Source organism: Falco rusticolus, chromosome 1 (genome assembly GCF_015220075.1).
Source record: "Falco rusticolus isolate bFalRus1 chromosome 1, bFalRus1.pri, whole genome shotgun sequence".
NCBI classification, from domain to species: Eukaryota; Metazoa; Chordata; class Aves; order Falconiformes; family Falconidae; genus Falco; species Falco rusticolus.
This window is the reverse complement of record NC_051187.1, coordinates 115,353,110-115,373,367: the sequence shown is the minus strand read 5'-3', so window position 1 is coordinate 115,373,367 and position 20,258 is coordinate 115,353,110. Positions and strand designations below refer to the sequence as shown.

The 20,258-nt window shown below is 40.0% G+C and overlaps 1 protein-coding gene across 2 annotated transcripts in view; it reads right to left on the bottom strand.

The window, feature by feature from the left end:
* Nucleotides 1–20,052, bottom strand: part of ELF2 (E74 like ETS transcription factor 2) — a 39,329-nt gene extending 19,277 nt beyond the window's left edge. For both annotated transcript variants that reach the window (XM_037397621.1, XM_037397627.1), the window contains exons 1-3: nt 19,900–20,052; nt 11,985–12,180; nt 10,819–10,984 (exon numbers count right to left, since the gene is read on the bottom strand). In XM_037397621.1, coding sequence (XP_037253518.1) covers nt 10,819–10,984; nt 11,985–12,056 — 238 coding nt within the window. In that variant the 5' untranslated portion in view covers nt 12,057–12,180; nt 19,900–20,052. The remainder of the gene's footprint in view (nt 1–10,818; nt 10,985–11,984; nt 12,181–19,899) is intronic.
* Between the last annotated feature and the right edge of the window lie 206 nt (nt 20,053–20,258).

Genomic DNA, 20,258 nt, shown 5'->3' with positions numbered 1-20,258 from the left:
TACAATTTGACAATCACGTTTATACACACAAATAAAAATTCAGGCATTTTGTAGACTTCACTCATCTATTCCTGGCTGTAAGGAATTAAATCTTTTCATCACCTCAACAGATAACGAATGAGACCTGCAAGCGAGATCACTCAGTCTCACATTCGAGCCGTGATATCTAAAGGTAGGTCTGTGCGGAAGTTTTGCCAGCCGAGCTCTTTCCAGCCAGAAGCATGGACAAAAAAGGCATGCTCTGCCAGCTGTGACGGCAACAAGCTCTCATGCAGATACAGCTCTGCCAGCAGCAGAGTGCTCCTGTCAGCTTGTGTTATTCAGAGAGGTGGAACAGCAGTGTTAACAAGAATTCCTTCTGTCAGCATTTCCACTAGGGGACTCTGCTGTATTCTCCAGCAGAAATTTTTCTCATGGAGACAAGCCCAAGGACAAGTAAAGGCATTTTAAGTAGGCGTGCACTTTAATGTGCAATAAAACTTCATAACCCTTCATTAAAACATCCTCAAATTGACGTGGAAACCTCCTGCAGCATAGTTTAGCAGCACCGTAGATTCAGCTTGCATACAGAGTATGGAAATACCTGTGCACTCATGTCACTTTGTCTTGTGTACCTACTGTTATTAAAAACCATAATTTACCTCCACTTCTCTTCAAGCTGTTAGGTCCGCAACAACAAAACACAGTTAAAAATAGTTTTCCAGTTTAGATCCAAATCAAAAGGTGCACTAAGACACTAAATACCTTTGAAGATTCAGACCTGTGTCAATAGGTGTTCACACTTACTTTGGAAAAGATGCATTCACAGCTTGTCTGCTTTACTGTTCGCTCTGCAATTCAGTGGGGATTGTTTACTGATTGCAACTTACAGTCACAAACGGGAAGCATTTGACTCCTGTCCAAGTTGTTCCCTCAACCCGCTATGGGTGGAACAAAGTTCTGAGTAAGATATGTGGACTCCTTGAATAAGTGCATTCAAGTAACTGGCACGTGTAATTTTTGACAAACACCATGTGTCCAAAACAAATAAAAAACCCAGTATAAAACATCAAGTTCTTGATCTAATAACGGTTTTCTAAGCAACATTTATTTACTACTGCGAGCACAGACTTAGCACAGTGTTTGCCAATTCACATGAAATGGACTCGAACAGCTGCACACATTATTCTGATTCTTCGCTCTCCCTGATCGTACATGGAGAGAGTATCTTTGGATGCCCAAGGGATTCCAGTCAGTTCAAAAAAGTCCAAGCCCATGCACTTCCAAGATTATAATCTACACAACTACCACAAATCTATGAAATGATCACTTTGACCTGTGCCCAACCTATTTATACAAGTATAGTATTAAAGCATAACACTGTCTTTAAGGAGGAATGTGATTTTTCCCAGAAGTTCTGCAGTTCTGTTTAAACTATACGATTTCCATAATTTTATGCTGGACACTAATTGATTTGTCACACTAATAAAATCTTACCATTTCAGGGGAAGAGAGACAGTCAATAGAGAAAAAAGTAAACATGCTCTTAATTTTTTCACTTCTTTTAAAGCCTCCTTTCTAGGCAGAAGGCTAACAAAGAGCGCTACAAAATCTACTCAAAGAGTGCTGGTGGCCCAACGAGGCAAGAAGTATTTACTGTAATGTAACAAGACAACATAACATTACAGATTAACTTATGTTTCTCTGGCATGAAAAATGTAGAAAAAAATAACAGAAGTAAACATCATCATTCTTTGTCAGCCAGAAATGTATTTCTTAGCCTACTATCTTTTCTTAACTGTTAAATGTACAGAGACTAAGCTTTACCGTAATTTTGTAAACCACAAGCTCAGCTGTCAAGACAGCCAGGTAGACCTACATGCTCATCCCATGCTACATCTACCAGCTGCCAGAAACAACAACAACAAAAAAAGTCAACATGTTCTAATATGCAGGAAAGCTACCATTCAAAACTGTGCTTATGACACACAGGAATGTAGTCAGTCATAAGTAATTTCAAGACAATAACAAGTTAGCACATTTTTAGCTGACAGCACCTCCGTGCCTGTGCACTTCAGAGTCTTTGGTAGATAAGGAACTTGGACAACAGGAACACCCAAGTGAATTGTATCCCGCTACTTGTACAAACACACAAGTAAAACACGTATCAACTCACACTTTCTTCTCAAGGGATACGGACAACTTTGTTCACATCAAAGGAAATAAGCTTCACTACTTCTTTGCAATATGCACCAGTTAAACTTCATCCTGATTATTTTGAAAAAGTGAAAGACAACTCAGGAGAAGAAGCTGGATGCGATTAAATGTATGAAAGGCCACGGATGTAAAAATTCAAAATACGAAAAACTAAAAGGTTTCAGCATAAGTGAATGGGTGTGGGATCAATTATCTCAAGCACTTCCTCGAACAGCCCTCAAAACTAATACAGCATTCAGTGGCTACAGAGGAATTGTCAGTCTCCTCTCCTGTTGTCTCCCATGCAAAGTTGCCCTACCCACAGTTCTGACAAATAGGTTGAAAACATTCCATGGTAACAGACTGTAGTTCCTCTCAGAAAACTATTTCACAAGCTTTGTGACTTGAAAAGCTTCAAGTACAGCCTGCCAGCAGCACTTCACTAACAGCAAATGATGAGCCAAGAAAGAAAAAACTCCACACATTTAACTACTTTTAGCCACAGAGGTTTCCAGTTGTATTCTAGTATGACAAAGCTACCCTGGGAAAAAGCAATTATCATAAAGCAGTCACTTATTGTTACAGAGGTGATATGTCTGACTTCATTTAAGCAAGTAGTCAAGGGCAGATGGCATCTGTCCAAGGGTAGTATTTGCAGTCTACATGAGAAATTGCAAGCAACAAAAGAAAAACAAAACTGAAGGTTTTTAGCTTGGTTGACATTTCAAGTAACTTCAGAAGTCCAAGTATGTCCTGTCCTGAGCATCAAAACTGCCTACAAATTTTAAATAGTTACAGAAAGGTCAGTTCTTCTCAGCACCCTGAAGAAATTCACATCTAATACTTAGAGAAGTAGTTGCTGTCCTCAACAGCAGGCTATCAAATTGTTGATAATTATTACTGCATCACAAGGATAACAATACAAGGAAACATGTTTAAGTTAGATTCCAGAAACATGCAAGAAGACGCAGCAGTCTCCTTTATCAGCACATCAACATAACCATTACTATCCACTGTGGATTCGTGGTAGAAAAACTCAACAGTAATAGCAAAATAAACTCAAAAGTGTCCCTGGAGGAACCAGGGAAATACTGAGCAACAGGGTCAGTGACCACACCAAATTTATCTTCCTGACTACACCACATGAAGTCTAGTTATACCAAAGCCATGAGTCTGTCACAATCTGCACCTCTGATCAGGATCCTGGTGTCACTATTCATATGGCAATTAGTGGTTCCACACAGAAAAACAGGTGTGTTCTCAGGATTTGGTACTACCTTTGACAAACAGAAAAGGAGTTACTCAAAATAGCAAGTGTCTACATTACAGCATTACTACCTGTGAATGTGGAACCAGAAAAAAATCGGCTGTCACAAAAAAAAAAAAAACCAACCAAAATTGATATATGCACTTCCCTGCCTCATAATGAAATTCCTTAACTTCAGGGCAGTCTAGCTAAATCAGGTATTTACATCACACATTACATGATTTTACAAAATGGACAGTATTTGAGACTGGTAATAGGCTGGCATATGAATTATGCCACCATTAAGCAACTTCTCTGTTCAAGCCCTAGCATTTACAATTCCTTAAGACTTCTCCATTAACAACAAATGTCTGTTCTATAAGCCCACTGAACCTTTATAAGGACTAAATGTCCTGCTCAAACACATACGGCTTCACTGTGATCCTAGAATTTGTCAAATACAACCTCCCTTTTAATAGACAGATCACCTTTTAAAATTGTTACTTTCAACTTTGTCACTGTATTTTTGATCAGTAAGGACCACGATGGTTTTGGCATGCCATACTGCATTCTAATTTCAAGATACAAACCACAAAATTTTTCAGCTCACATTAGTATAATGCTGTGGCTGAGTCTTCACAGTAACATCCGGCAATTTCTCACTCCCAGCTGCAACTGGAATTGGGAGTTGAGAGGAGCGTGCATCTGTACATCTCAAGTCCAACCCATAATGCCCCACACTAGCAAGCCATTCAATTAGCCTCACACCAGCCTCATAAAATAAAAATTATGCCTGAAATGAGTAGTTAAATTAGGCTTTATCACAAGCCTTGCAGTGTTCTTTCAGTATGAATGGAGCACTGAACACACCAAGGCAGAAACCTGAAATCTAGAAGGAACTGGACACCGCAACCTGACTGTTACCGTCACGTTAAAATAGTATCATCCATAGAGCAGCTGCATAGCTCTTTTCATTAACTTCTCAGAAAAGGAAACACCAGCAAGGATGACATAAATTTTAGGCTGCAGCTGAATTTTATTTCTGAGTTAAGAATGTTACTGAGAACAGTATATGCCCTGGGCGTAACTGCTCCAAGTGCTATACTACAGCACATGCAATGGGAGGGGGATCGTTTTGTTTCGCCGTCATCAACATTTAACTAGGAAAAACGCAACTGATTTCTTGGCAGAGTGGGAAATCACACTGATGTAGCAGCAGCATGGTGTCAAAAATAAAATTAGTTCACATTCAAAGGACAAATTCTTAACCCATGAATGTGTTAGAGGCATCTAATTCCTGCAGTAAAGCAAATACTGCACGCAAAGTTTTACCTTGCTTTTGTCTAGCTAACGGGCTTCATCTTAGCTCTTTGATGAAGGCAGTACCAACTTAAACTGAGAGCTTAATCAAGTTGTTAGAACGTCCAAACTCTTGTTTGTAGTCAGTTGAGCCTTCTAAAGCAAACTGCTCTCCACTTTCAAAAATCTCATCAAGCTGTCAGCGTAAGGAAATTAAGTTCAACCAATAGGGTATGTCAACACTACCTGAACATATACCAGATGTTAGCGTTAACTCATTTTTTTTTAAGTCAGTTTAATCAAATAATGTCTGGACAAAATGGATGATCACAATGTTTTGTTGATCCCTTACACACACATGCCGTAATCAAAGGTAAGATGCTAACCAGACCTAATACTGAGCTCTTAGTATATGGTATTAAACAACTGATGAAAACTTAGCTGAGATAACCAAAGAGTTCACAGGCTCAACTCATACAAAAGAAGTCAAGGGAAGCAGTTTTAATTATAATGAGAGAATACATATAAAAGCAGAAGGAAGAACTAGTAACTAAAGACTTTATATAGAGATATAAAGCTGGTTTCAACGGTGACAACAGTCTAAGTAGCAATCTGAAATTTCCTCTGTAAAAAGATTTGCCTTGAAGTATATTTTTTATTTATGCATTTGTTTAAATTGGAGGAGGAGTTAAGCCTAAATCTCACTGTTTATTCAACCTCCTCCATCCTTAAGAATGGTTACCATTTACATGTTAGTTTTAACTGAACTTCCTGGTAAGGGGGAAAAAGTATTAGAAGATTACAGACAAACATACCATCATTGTTGTCTTTGTAGGTCAGTATTTTTCCATCAGATTGTAATCCTGGAGGGGCTCATTTTCAGATCCCCATTTTTTCATGCAGATCTTCTACCCCCCTGTGGCAATAACATTTTCAGAATTAAAACAGACTTTCAACTTGCACCACAGGGAGGATTTCTGATGGAACATCAAATGAAAAAATGTGGTGACAGTTCACAGGTCAAACGGTATTCTCAACTTCTTGAATGCAGTGGTTTTGTTTCCTCTTTAATCTTACAAATTGTGAGGAAAAAAAACCCAATACTGTACTTGTAACTTTGATGATTAATAAAAAAAATAAGGGGAAAAATACTATTGATACAAGAAGTTAGATTCACTGAATCAATTAAATCAGAGTGTATAGTAGCAATATGATTTTGGTATACCTCTCATAGTGATCAAGCTTTACTGTACCTACAGCAACATCTGCTTCATAGCTGCCTACTGTTCAACAAGATTTGTAAACAACAAATAATGCTAGTTTTGCAAATTCATCGTAAGTGGGGTAACAGAGAAGAAAAATAGGACCTGTGCAGACATCAGATCAGCACAAAGAGAGTTCAGAAAGTACTACCCAATTTTAATGACAATGTTCCCAATAACTTGGTGTTTTTAAAACGGCATTATCCTACTGAAATACTCATCTAATGCCTTACTTGACTAGAAGGCTAGGCATCACCCGTGTACAAGATCTGCTGATCATGACTGTGGTACCTTCAACACTGCGCATATGGTAAATCCAAAGATTAGATTACCCCCATTAACACACCTACACATCCACCGCACAGGTTCCGTGTCATGACCAACAAACAGAACTATAGCAACAGTTGATTTCAGACTGACTGATTCTTTAAAGTCAGCAGCTTCTGCTGTTAGGTAAACTACAAAGATTTTGCTGAATAAATCCTAGAATTGAAGTGGTAATTAACGACAAATAACTACTCGGGAAATGGAAGCCTACAAAATCTGGATATTATTGAAGAATTGTTAAGAAGGATGTATTGTTTATGATGCAAACACTTTCACTGTTGCAGGAAACAAACTTCTAAGACTGTAACACTCAGAACCAACAGTCCAAAGGTACCACTCCTAAGAATATCATACACACAGGAAAAGAAATTTAAACACTCTGTCAATCTAAAGCTTATACTTTTCCTTTCAAACATCATAAAAGGCACTCACTACTTCCACTCAGAATGTCATTCGGTCATCTGAGAAGATCAAAATTCCTACATTTTGTTTTCCCTAGAAAACTCCTTTGTCAAGATTTTTTTATATTCCAAGCAAACAGGCAGTTTTCTTCTGGAACAGGACAAAAAAAGAAAAAAAAATCTAACTTGAACCATTAAGTCTTTCTTGCTGGTTAAAAGACTCTTCGGTTTTACTTTTATAGTTAATGGATTAATTTTATAATTAAAGGATTAATGATCCCTGATTAATGAATCAAGATAGATTATTGGGAAACAGGCTGGAAAGAGTCTGACAGGCAAAACCCCCATACTCTGCTAGAATTAACTAAAAATTCATCAGTAATTACAGACACAGCTATTTGTAATTATTATATAGCCTGTATTATTTGAATTGTGGTTTCATAAGTGCAGGAAGTTTTTTAATACAAAACAACATTACAGGTCCTGATTCTACATTCAGATCAGCACCGACAGTCCCTACAGTCCACAGTGTCTCAAATCCAACCACAGAACAGCAAACCACTAACAGAACCATTCACTGCACAGCACAAATCATCTCTTCAGTGTCCCAAGTAATTTTTACCACATCAGCTAGCCCATTACATTTATCACAAGGGGTACTGATCCCTACCTCTGAAGGCTAGGATAATACTATGTTTTACTAAATTACGCAGCTTTTGATTAGCTGCAAAGTAGCTGGAGGCTCTTGGAATATGTACGCTGTAACACTGTAAAGCATGTAAATCAGTAGTCATTGGAATTGCCAATGGACTGTCACAGGAAGAAGAAAAAAAAAAAAAACCCACCAGGTCCATGGCCAACAGTAGAGATACTGACAGCTGGGTGTGTATGACGTTACGTGGATATGTATGATTTCAAATACTGCCAAGACTTCTTTAAGATGAGCTTTTAGTATTTACCATGCTGTCTGTAGAGTCTAGAACCACAAAAGATAAGTCTACTCATTCTTGGTGCAACAACTATACATTATCAAATAATGTGAATTTTTTTGTAGCAATTAATTCTGACATTTATGAAGTAGAATCAGTTGAGACTTATTTAGCAACAATTGATTCTTCTTCTAAGATGCACAGAAATCAAACTGTTGCACCTATCTAAATTAGGATCATTAGCATAATAAAGATATGCACTTCAGAAAATTAGCATCTTAAAACATCTTTCAATAAACACTATTATACCTTGTTTACTTGTTACTGCCTTAGCCTGCTTTCTCATGAATATTTCCTATGGCACCCTTTACCACCTCTCCCAGTACCTCTTCCCTTCCCCTACAAAAATTAAAAATTAAAAAACGCATCCAGATTCACTCTCCTGCAACTCAATACTAAAGGCACACTACCAAAATGAATGTTTCTTGGGGCCTTTATACTTTCTCTCCACCCAATTTACCTCTCTGTACCTGCGATGAATTCAGAAAGACTCTTGGTACCAAAACACCTTGGTCAAAACACATGCCCCCCAGTACTGCCTCCCCCAGAACACTCTAAATTAAGCACTTCTTTCATCAACACTAGATAAAAACTCTGTGCAAGAACCATTAGTCACTGTCACGTATAATTACACCATGAAAACTGCACTGGACTAATGGTATATATACTATACAAATAATAACGAAAATAGCATCGGAACGGCTGTGCAAGGGGAGATTACCTCTCTCTCCAAAGACCTTTTAGAATCACAAATGGTAATAGTCACAAACAGCTTTTAGAATCTTCATTCATTTCTCCTCTACATTGCTCTAAGTTGGCTTTTTAGTGCACATTGTAATTTTTATATAAAAACTATTAAAACAAAGTTTTAAATATTTGAACTTATTTTAATATTTTATAACTAAATTTTGAAAGACAAATTAACTTCAAAGTCATTGCGAAATTAAAAAAAAAAACACAAAAAATCTCAGCAAATAACACAACCAAACTATCTGCAGTCAAGACATTCCTCAACATTTCGAGCCACAAACTCACCGTAACATTGTATCAACTGCCCTATATATTTTAAGACTGTACTTTCAAACATCAAAACTTGGAAGCAGCCACATATTTGTTTCTTTGAACAGTAGCTTAATAATAATTTAAAAATTCATACAGAACATCTACCAGTTTTTAACTGTCATTTCCACCGATTTATTGTGGCCGGAAAATGATACTTAAGAACATAGAGTTCATTTGCGGTAGCTTTTTATTCTAAAATAATTGTTTGTTCTGTTAGTCATTAGTCTACCAAAATCTTACAAGAAACAGCAGACTTAGTGTTTAAAAGCAACACTTCTGATGCACAAGCCTTCAAAGTATAAGCTCTTCAAGGTTTTCAAATACAAGTTTAATTTAGAAAACTCAAGCTTCTTGGGAAGAACACCTGCACTTCTCACTTACCTTACTCTTAAAAAAATGTATTACCACCGTCAAAAATAAATAAAAAAGTATGTATTTCATATCTTTTCTTTACCTGAATTTGTTGAACTTATAATTACCATATTTAAATCAAAACACATTTGAAAAAACTGGAATTTTAAGTATTGTCCCAAAACCCAAACCATGCACTCATTCATGCACATCCTATAAGCTGATGCACGTGATTTTTGATGCAGTGCTACAGGAGATTAATATCCAGCTTCAGAAAGATGTATGAGCAATAGCATCTACTGTACAGAGAAATTTGAACTGAAAGCCACCTAATCTGATGGGAATGCAGTGTGTTTACTGGGCTGCAAAGTTAAGCAGCTGCAAGAAAAGAAGAGTCTTTCTGATTTCTTTTGCTTCCTTGACATCATGAATTCAAACAAACAACTCTAAATTACGCAGCCCAAGGATAGGAACGTATGCCATCCATGGTCTAGTCCAGTGGTCTCACCAGTTCAGTATGGAGTGCCCAAGACCTGTCCTCCCTTTGGTTACACATCTGTGTACTCCCTACTCCAGCACTCATCAGGCCCTTGGTTGAGCCATATCACAGCATCGTTTAGGTTGGAAAACACCTTTAAGATCAAGTCCAATCGTTAACCTAGCACTGCCAAGTCCACCACTAAACCATGTCCCTAAGTGCTATGTCAACATGCTAATCCAGCAGAAAGTTAGCTAAACAAAAATACAGAAGCGTTGAGTGTTTCCTGGCTATTTTTTCTTGCAAAATTGGCTTACTGAAATGGCTAAAAAAGGTTTAATGAGGACGAGAAGTAGCGCAAATAAGCAAGCGGGAGGGACAACTGGAATTGCAGCCCAGCAGCAGCCTGGCAGTCAGATGTAATTAGGCTCCCACAGGAGCACAACTTTCATCTCTTCAGACAGCTTAAACTTTGGTCCCTCTCAGAAAGTTCAAAGCTCCTGATCACGTTCTTCGGAGAGAGGTGTATGGAAAGATACACGCTTGTCACTAAACAGGTCAGCTGCCTTAACACCAAAGTTCTACCTCTTCGTAACTTGTTATTTTACCACATAGAGTTAATTTCAATCTATTAGGCTTTTTGCCCATAAAAAAGACAGTCCAACTCCATCCCCCCCCCCCCCCCCCCCCCAGCCACACGCTCCTGCCACTAAGGCAGTAATAAAACTGCTTTTGGACCAAAAAGGCAGGATAGCAAGGGACAAAGGATAGAGCTTATGGGAAGGGGGAAGGTGTTGCAAGATGAGGTGTAAACAGAGCTGCACAGCACATATTGCCAGCTACTCTGCAGTTATATGGCTCAGACACATTGTAAATCTAAATTCTAACCAGCTTCGTGGCTCAGCTGATTTTTTAAAAAAAGTTTAGTTATCCAGTTAACTCCCTGCATAAATAGGTAACAAATATATAAACGAAGATCCACCCGCTCACGAGGGTACATAGTGTTACAATGCAGAGTCCTGAACCTAAGGTGACATTTTTACCTGTCAAGCCCCAATCCCGTCACCACTGAAGCCAAGTAAAACTAAGTTTAGAGGGAAGAGATATGAACCCAAGTCAGGATCTCCACCCTGTGGGTAAACACAGAGTCACATTCCTCAGAGACTTCTAAAAGGACAAAAATCTCATGAAAAAAAACCCCAACACAACAACATTAAAGTCAGTCTACCTGTTTCCACAGTTTCAGTCTCAATTTCTTGTTCCTCTGCTACATCTTGCATCAGGTAAGTCTCGTCATCATAAACCAGGACCTGAGCAGCGTAACCCTGTTCTAGTCTGGCACTAGGAACTGGCTCCACAATCACTGCTGGGAATTCAGAGACTGGCTCATTTTCCTACAGAAAAGAAAAAAAAATAAACAAAAACAAAAAAACCAAAAAAACACGCTCTAAATACTGCACTGTTGAACTCTACATCAATATTTTCCTCTTATGTTCTTAAATATTTTAAGAAATAATGATAACAATTTTAAAGATTATTAAAGGAAATTTTCCTCTAAAGCAAAAGAGATTTAAAAAAAATTAAAAATAGCTTATCATCCACCAAAGGGACCTTCCTGAATCTCAAAGATATCTTCCTGGCTTTAAGCGCTCAAAATTTAAAGCATCAGTCAGCTTTAACATAATGGAAAAGAGAAAGCTTTCTAATTAAGACATTCAGCTGTGGGAAGTGTTTCTTCTCCCTCTGCTCTCAAAAATGTAATCAAGGCTTTGCATGTGTACTGCAACATACCTACATCTGACCTGTATCTTATGAACACTCATGTTTTGGATTAAGTACATAAGCTATCACAAAAGAACTGGCTACTTCAAAGCCCATATGCCTATCCCAACTTATTTAAGGATCAAAATGTCTGTAACAGCATATTTAATCTGTTAAAGTGTTGCAGAAGTGGAAGTCTGCCAGATTCAATTTACTACAAGCTACAGGATAGTAGAGTATACCTATTATTTGTTGATAAGAATGCAAAATACCAGCAAATACATCACATGGACTAATTCTGAAAAAGGTCCTTGTACTGTTCTCATCTTGTTCTACACCTCAAGACACATCTGAGATCTTTACTTGAAAGAGATGCTTAGTATAAAATATAATTTTGTAAACCCAGTCTACAGTTGTACTGCAGACTTTAAAACTTACTGCTTCCATTTCTCTGTGATAAAAAAATCTTCTAATAAAAAAAACATTTGAAAAACAGGCTGACTCCCTCCTCCCCACACAACAGTCTCCAATCCATTCCACTTGCTTTCACAGCAGGTTTACAGTGAATTCTTTCAAATTAAGATAAAAGATGTCAGGTTTGTTAGTAAAAAAAATGCTATTTATTTTTCTAACCTCTTGATTTTTTATTCCATTGCTGTCAAACTCCAGGCCAGGGCCTCCAGTGTCAATCACTGCTGATGTCATGGTGCATCCCCAGAAGATGCTTTGAGAGTTGTTATCTATCTCGAAGACAGTAATGCTGACAGCCTGAGGTTATCAAAGGCTTAAATTCACAATCCACTTCTGTTAAACAGCTAGGCAGAGGTGGCTGAAACACAAAATAATTTTAAGTTATTTGCATAGTTTATATTCAAAAGTCTTCCAACATTTATGAAAGCTATTGCATGCTACATCTCTGCATTAAAAGAGGGCATCGGTGAACACAACAGATGCGACAGAATGTACTGATCTTGGTAAAATCGACACTGAAAACTGCCATACAACACAGGTTTTACGCTAACTTTTAATACTAAGATAAAAGAATTTCAGTTTGGTTCTTTGCTATTTGTTAAATTTCACACAACTTTACAAATAAATAATATCCTTACATGTTTTCCATCAGCCCAAACCATTACTTTCTCACTGAGGTCAAATACCAACTAAGTTTTTGAGACATACATACATTTGAGTTACTGCGGCTTCACTTAAAGTTACCGTTTTCCTATTAAAATTACATTTTCTTCTTTGTCCTACTAGTTTCAGTCATTTCATAAAGCTGTATTTTCATAAAACTTTCAAACATACTGCTTTTCTAAAGCAATGCATATGTAATACAGATCTCACAAATACATACCTTCTTTCTAATGTACAGTTTTATTTGAAATAAAAAGGATTGTAGCAGTTTCCTATAGAAGAAATGCTTAGGAGTCCAAAAAAAGTAATTCCACATCATAATGCTTCAATTTGGGTATACGATGGACTCCTTGAACTTACAAAGATATATAACCTCCATCTTTCTGAATTTCTTTAAAACTAGATTAACAGCAGTGCTTCATTTCTAAACAACTGCTATTTATTTATTCTGAATAAATATTATTACTCATATCCTGTCTTTGGAAGAGACAAATGATCTGTCTTCATAAACCTTTGGCCGTGAGGAGCAGTTTACTACTTCAAGATGCAAACTAAGAAGTTTGGCTTCTTGTACAACAGAAAGCACATATTCCACGTGAGACGTAAGAACCAAATCTGTTATCAATTACCCTGGCGAGTAACTCCACTGAGATCAATGCTTTATAACAGAAGCCAGAATTTAGCCCAACATTTTTAATAAACTCCATCCATTTAGAAAGCTAGCACAATCACCAAGGTCTGCAAGAAAACAGGATCTCCCAACATATACTGAAGAAAAGAAAATTATAATTAATGCTCCAATGGATAAACTCAATAAGGTTGCTTTTCAATAGCAGGCCACCAGTTTAAATTAAATTAATTTTGCACAGGTATCGGGAAAAGCTCTCTCAGATTCATGCCGAGTAACCGGTCTTCCTATGGGCGTGGAAACTTTTACAGGTACAGTATCTCAGATATACTATTAAAAACTACAATTACTGATCTCCCCAACTGTATGTTAACCAACTAAGAAAGTCAACAAAAAAAAATCTTATGCAAAAGCTGTTTAAAAACTTCCATTTATCAAGGTATTAAGGATCCTCCAGCATGCCAGAAAAATGTGCTCAGAAAGACATCCTTTACATTGCCATACTAACCTATCACAAAAAAAAAAACACAGTAGCCACACCAATCGACCAAAGAAAACCTCAAGAAAGACATCACACCAAACAAAAAAATGCAGACACAACAGAATAACATATTCAGAGTTTTCACCCTTACATACAAAAAGGAGAACAAGCTCTGATCACAGCTTTCTCAGCAATTAAGCCTCATGAAATAAAACTGAAGAACAGGAGATCATCTTAAATCACTGTCACAGCAGCAGCAGAACAGGCACAAGATATATTCCAAAAGAAAGGGAAAAATATATGTAAATTAGAAGAAAAACTAAGGCATTTTTTGCTTATGTAGGCAGTCAACTTGACATGAGAAAGCATGATTCATAACTAAAAATATTTTATTTGTAATAGCACAAAAAAAACCAAACAGAGTAATACTTTATTTTCCATTGCTTCATTTATAAACCTAGCGTCACTTTTTGATTATCAATATTTTCCTTGATGAAAAAGAAAGCAAAACCTCCTCTGCTCCTCAGACAAGATTCAAGCTGGAAAGTCTTGGCCAAGCACCCTTGCAGCCATATACACCGGCCACCTTCCAGGTTTTTAGCACAAAAAGCCCACTCCCTACCTGCCTATTAATTACCACATTACTTCAAAAGTCTTTAAATACAGAAATTTGTGAAGTAGAAAAACAGCTGTTTATGAATACACTAATAGCATTCCTCCTCAATCAGGAGGAAAAATAAAAAATATAAATCACTTTTACTCCAAAAAGACTTTTTCCTCCTCTACCATTTTCCATCTACATCCACACTAGAAATACTGCCAAGCAAGCATAACCCAAAAGAGAAGTCCAAAGAATGGAAATTATATTTTAATTTGGAAGTGCAGCCTCCAACCAGTTTCAAACATCAGCATTATTCCTGCAACTCAGACTTGTATTTATGTAAGAACATACAGCACTTCATGTAGTACCTCTGCATAGCTTAAGCATGTCACAAAGCTAGTTTGGTTCTCAGGCAGTATATAATGCAAATAAGCAATCATATACTGGACGTGTAGTGTATATTCATATTTTATGTACTATAATCCCACACAGGTGGCCAAACAGCTGCCAAACTGCAGCAACTGAAAACACTTAATACTGTGTGCTAGATCAGGTTATGTCAAAACCCTGCTATTTCTGTCTTTTAGGTTACAAGAAGTTTAGATTACTTTTGCGCTGATTTCTCTCTACATGAATTACCAATTACCTATAGAAGTGACGATAGGGCAATGCAGGAACATAAATTATAATCCTCATTTTCCAGTTCCAGCACAAATTCATAGCGAGTAAGAACCTTGCAGGGGAAAATATACAGAAAAATGAGCGAGATGTTAAATTTTAGCATTCACTAAAAGGACGCTATCTAGACTGAATGCACAGCACAGTTCGGACAAGGAATAACTGAAAGACCCACGGAGTCTTTCTATTATAGAATTTGAACTTCATACTATGAGACTTGCTATCCAACAACCTTTTGCAAAACCTGACAGGGTGGGGGAAAGAGCAAGCCCACCGGCCAGCAAGTGGGAGGTTAAAGAGTTTCAGTTCAGTCTGCTTTAGATGTTCAAAGTTAAACGCACAAACACCCCCCACACATCTAAGTGTATGTTAGAAGCCTGCAGACGCACCCCTTTTTGAGTGAACCAGCTAAGCATCTGCCCTCTTCCCTCTCCCTACGTAGTATGCCCTTGTGGAAGCCTTTTTGCATCTCCCTTGAACTTCGGCAGAATATTGGATCTATTCCACATCCTCTCCCTAGCAAGTCACAACTAATCTGACTTCTGTAAAAGATTGCCTAGCCACTTTCAGAAATTAGTTCCAAAACTCACATTTCCCAAGTCTGAGAGAAAAAGGCCAAAAGACAATTAGCCTCACATTCTTAAGAAAGATATGACTCAGATTTGTAAAAGACCAGGTTACCGCCAGTGATACAATTAACCAGCATAACAGCTGGTTCAAAGTATGATTATTTTCGAATTACAGAAAGATTATTTTTTTTTTAAAAAAAGTGAATTTTAAAAAACACACACACACACTCTACAAATTTAATTCCTCTCTGGACAAGTGCTTACAACAAAGAAAAATATGGAATGACATCAGGGGAGGGGAGGCAAATAATGTAACTAACATTTCCAAAAGAGATGATCAAATATTTTGTTACAGATCTGACATCCACTCCTGTTCTTCCTGGTTGTGGAAAATGCAGGAGAAACTAGTTCTGAAACATTTGGAATATCCCTTATGACAAGGAAAACAACTTTGCTGCATCACCTGTTATTTTTATACAAATCTCATGGGAAAACAAAAATAAGTTTAAGTGCTCTCATCCTACAAAAAAAAATATAAAATCCGAATCTTGAAGCCATATTCTTTTCCTCAACATCAAGAAGTTTCTAACCATTTACCGCTAAAAAAAAAAAACCACCAAAAACTAAAAAAAAAAAAACCACCACACACACAAGAAAGACTCAAGTTTTTGGTAGTTTTCACTGGTCAGGAAGACCGGTTACAGCACGTGCGTCTGCAGAGGCTACAGGGCACTTGTCATAAAGGCTGCAAAATTTATTCACATATTTAACAGTACATTTATACAGCCTACACTATGTATCCAAGTGCCTGCCTACATGAAATCCAAACAGCCCTCTTGTGTTTTCAGCAGCTACCAGAGAAGCTTAAAAACACTGCAAATCACAACTGTGATGAACGTGCAGTCATCCCACAAAACCCAAATCTTTAATCAATCCCCCTGTGCATAATCACCTATCAAGTTAATAGAGAAGCAAACATGCAGCTCAACAGAATTAAAAAAAAAACAATGGAAAAAACAGCATGGAAAGGATGACAGTGTCACCTCTACTAGGCCAGACCCAAAGTGAATTTATTTAGGACTGGCTTCAAACCAAAACTCTAAACATAAATCTGCAAATAGTTTTAGTACCCTTTTATTTAAATTATAAAACAAATAAATGAAAAAATCAATGCTTGGGAAAAAAAAAAAAATGCACACACTGGTACCCACACATGAAAACAAGACAAACATGCAGGAGACTGGGCAGCAGCAACCAGAGGCAGCTGCTCCGGCAGCATTCAGAAGAAACGTAAGAGTACTTGGAATAATGTCCCCCTTTTATTCAGCTGGCATCCCAAATCCTGAGGAGAGATTTATGCAGATACCTACACAGATGCAACCACAAGAGCAGGACTTGCAGCCAGCAGTAGCATCACACACAACTTTTTTTTTCAAAAAGGCCCTCCTTTGGTTTAATCAAAAAAAAAAAAAGTTAAGGAAGTCTGCTTGAAAATGAAATTAGTTGTACGTGCAGAATTACACCAGCCAAGATCACTGCAGGATCCCATTAACTGTAACAAGGCTCCCTAAGGGTACAAAGGTGGTCTTTCATAGGCAGCACCTCAAACATACCAGTAAATGTCACCATCACTCTGATACATACAAACCATAGCACACTCCGGACACCAATTTTATGTCAACTGAAAGGCCTTTTTAAAGATATTTTCCCAGATAATTTTAACAGCTCTGCCTAACTGATTCACACTGGCATGTGCAGAAGAAACTGCAAACTCTGGTCGTGGTTTTGGTTTCTTTAAAAAAACCTCAGAACAAATCTAAAAACTGAAAAATTAAGTTACTGAAAAAGCTGACTGAATGAAAAAAAGTAAACTTGTGAACAGCTGAAGAGGGTGGGGTATACTCAAAAAGATGATAAAATAAATCTTTACATCCACAAGGTTGAGGGAACAACACACACAGTCCCTGCAATTTACAATACCTTATACATTATAGCTATCACAAAGTTATAGAAAAGGAAATCAAAATGAAGAATTGTCAAAGCAAGTAGTCCAGGCCATCATCATACTTCAGAAGGTTCCATACAACAAGGTAATAATTTTATTGTTGAACACACAGAAATTATTACCTTGGATCAAATTAATGATGTGCCAAATTCGGAAAGAATCTAGAGGAATTCCTTCCATACGTGTTTAATTTGATAATCTGACCATCTAAAGTTTGCTCTGAAACCTCAATATCTAAAGCTGATGAGCCCCAAAACATATAAGCTTATAATAACTTAAAGACTATTAACGTTCTGCAAAAAGCTGTGTGGCTTCAGCAGGCTTCTTCTGGACCTTCCCGTATTTCATCCTATTAGCAGGCTCTCTTCCCACTGCTCTCTATTTAAAGATCTCCTGAAACCTTCTCTTCCCTCTGCCCGAATCCTCATACACATACCCTGACTTTGTACCAGTACTTCTCTTTCCAGTGTGTCAATTGTTTGTCCTTAACATCCATTTCCACACCCCCACAAGCCAGAGTAGGAAGCAATTATTCATCATTTTACATAATAAAAGAGCAGACACATGAAATTAAATGGTGAGGATGCGGATTTAAAAAAAAAACAACACAAAAAAAACCCCAACACACAAACGGAAGTAGTGCAACACAAAATATGCAATTCATTTTCATAGGATATTCTAAAGGTCAAAAGAGTTAAGTTATACAATTTAAGACAGCTTATACAATTTATAGAGGTAAAGTCCCTGAATGGCTTATACAACTATTAAACACAAGGATGCACAGAGAGCCTGAAGCTTAGGGACCTTCCGAACCAGGTATTACGGAAACCTGAGGGATGGAAAGAGTAATGTCACTGAAGGCACCATACAGCATAACCATCCAGTTCCCAGAACTTTTCCTAAAGCAACTGATCCTTTCCCACTGTCAGAGACGGAGTGAAGGGAAAGGGAAGAGGATCTCGGGTCAGACCCATTACACACAGTTTTGTACACTTACATTTAATTTCTTTCAGATCCTTGAAATAAAGTTTTGTGCTAACAGGCACTGACTCAGATCTCCCCTGCAGTACTCAATAGCATAGCTGGCTCCACGACACCCCTTCTCATTCAACAATACGGGGTTTTCAACATACCCGGATAACAGACATTTCTGTAAAGCGAACCAAAACTCTGATATTCTCCGAGCTTTCCCCAAATCAGCGGTGCCCACACTTCTCCCTCACTTCAAAGTTACAGCACAAAACATGCCAACTTGCTATTTCTACATTTTTGAGGCCACAGAAATACCTGAACTGCTCTGAAATTTTACTGTTAGAGCACTGGTCTTACGAATCTCAAGAATTCTCCAACATTCGTATCCCCATCCCTGGCTCAGCTTCGTTTCACCCTGTTTGTCTTGACTAACTAGGAAGCCCTCGAAGCCTGATGCATATATATACACTAATGAGCGCTGAAAAGCTTTATGATTAAACTGTAGCACAGGTGAATAATTATCAGCGCTCAGCAGACGGACAACTTCAAAGCACAACAGGAGATGAGCTCAGCGGACGGAGAACCTGCCTCACAAACCGATTGCTTTTATGCTGACAGTCAGTAAGGTTTGGCCACCTTTGCTGAAGAAGTTAAATGGTTAAAATAATAATAATAAAAAAGTCACTAGGAGCACGACAGAGACTAGCCATCAGGGAAGGGGCACGCAGAATGAGAAATTGAACTGGGGGGGGGGAAGGAAACCCATCCAAAAAGCTGACAGATGCACAGCACACCAAGCTGGCCCAGTACGGCATTTTACGGGCAGGGTAAGGGACAATTAAAAATACGCCCGAGCGCAGCGCAGGGGGCTGGGCAGGCCCGGCGGGGCGATCCCCCCGCCCGCACGGGGGGGCGAGCACGCATGACAGCGAGTGGCCAGCGCGCCGGGCTGCCATGTTCTCCCGCCGCCCTGTGTAAACAAGGCGCTGCCCCCGCGGCGCTGCCCCGGCCGCCTCCCCGCTCCCGCCGCCGCCCGGGAGGGGCTGCGGGGCCCGGCCCGCCAGGCCGCGGCCGCCTCGGGGCTGTGTTTACACTGACAGCCGCCGGGAGCCGCCCAGCGCCCCCCGACGCCCCCTCCCCCGGCGGGGCGGCAGCCCGGGCGGGGAGCACGGCGCGGGGGTGGGGGTGGTGGAGCGGGGCGGCCCCGGCCCCACGGCCGCTCCGCCGCACCCGGCCCCGCGCGAAACCGAAAGTGCGGCCGGGGGGGGTGGGAGGGGAGCGGCGGAGCAGCCCCCGGACCCGCCACCCCCAGGCCGCCCGGTGCACCCCGGCGGCCGCCCCCGGGACGGGCCGGCCCCGTGCCCCGCCGCCCCCTCGCGGGCCGGCCGCCCGCTCGCCCCCTCCGCGGGCCGCCTGTCAGCGCCCGTCCCGCCCGCCGCGGCGGCAGGAGCCGGAGCCGGCGCCGGCGCCGCGCCCTTACCGTGCCCGCACGCCCGGAGGCCGCGTAGCGTCGCCCGCCCGGACCGGCAGCAGGAGCGGGAGGCGGTGGGCGCCGCCCGGGCAGCGTCAGCGCCGGAGCCAGGGCCAGGGCCAGGGCCGCCCCGCGGCGGGAGGGGCGGGCGCAACCTGCCCGGCCCCGGCCCCCCCCGCCGCGCCGCCGCCTCTGCACATGCTCGCGCCGCCCGGCGCGCGGGGGCGCTGCGGGCATGCGCGCCCGCCTCGCGCCTGCGCAGGGACGCGCCGCGGCCGCTGCTCTGCCTGGGGCGCGAGGCTCCCCTCGGGGAGCGGCCGGCAGCGCCGTGGCGGCAGCGTGCCCTCCCGCCCTGCCCCCTCTGCCTG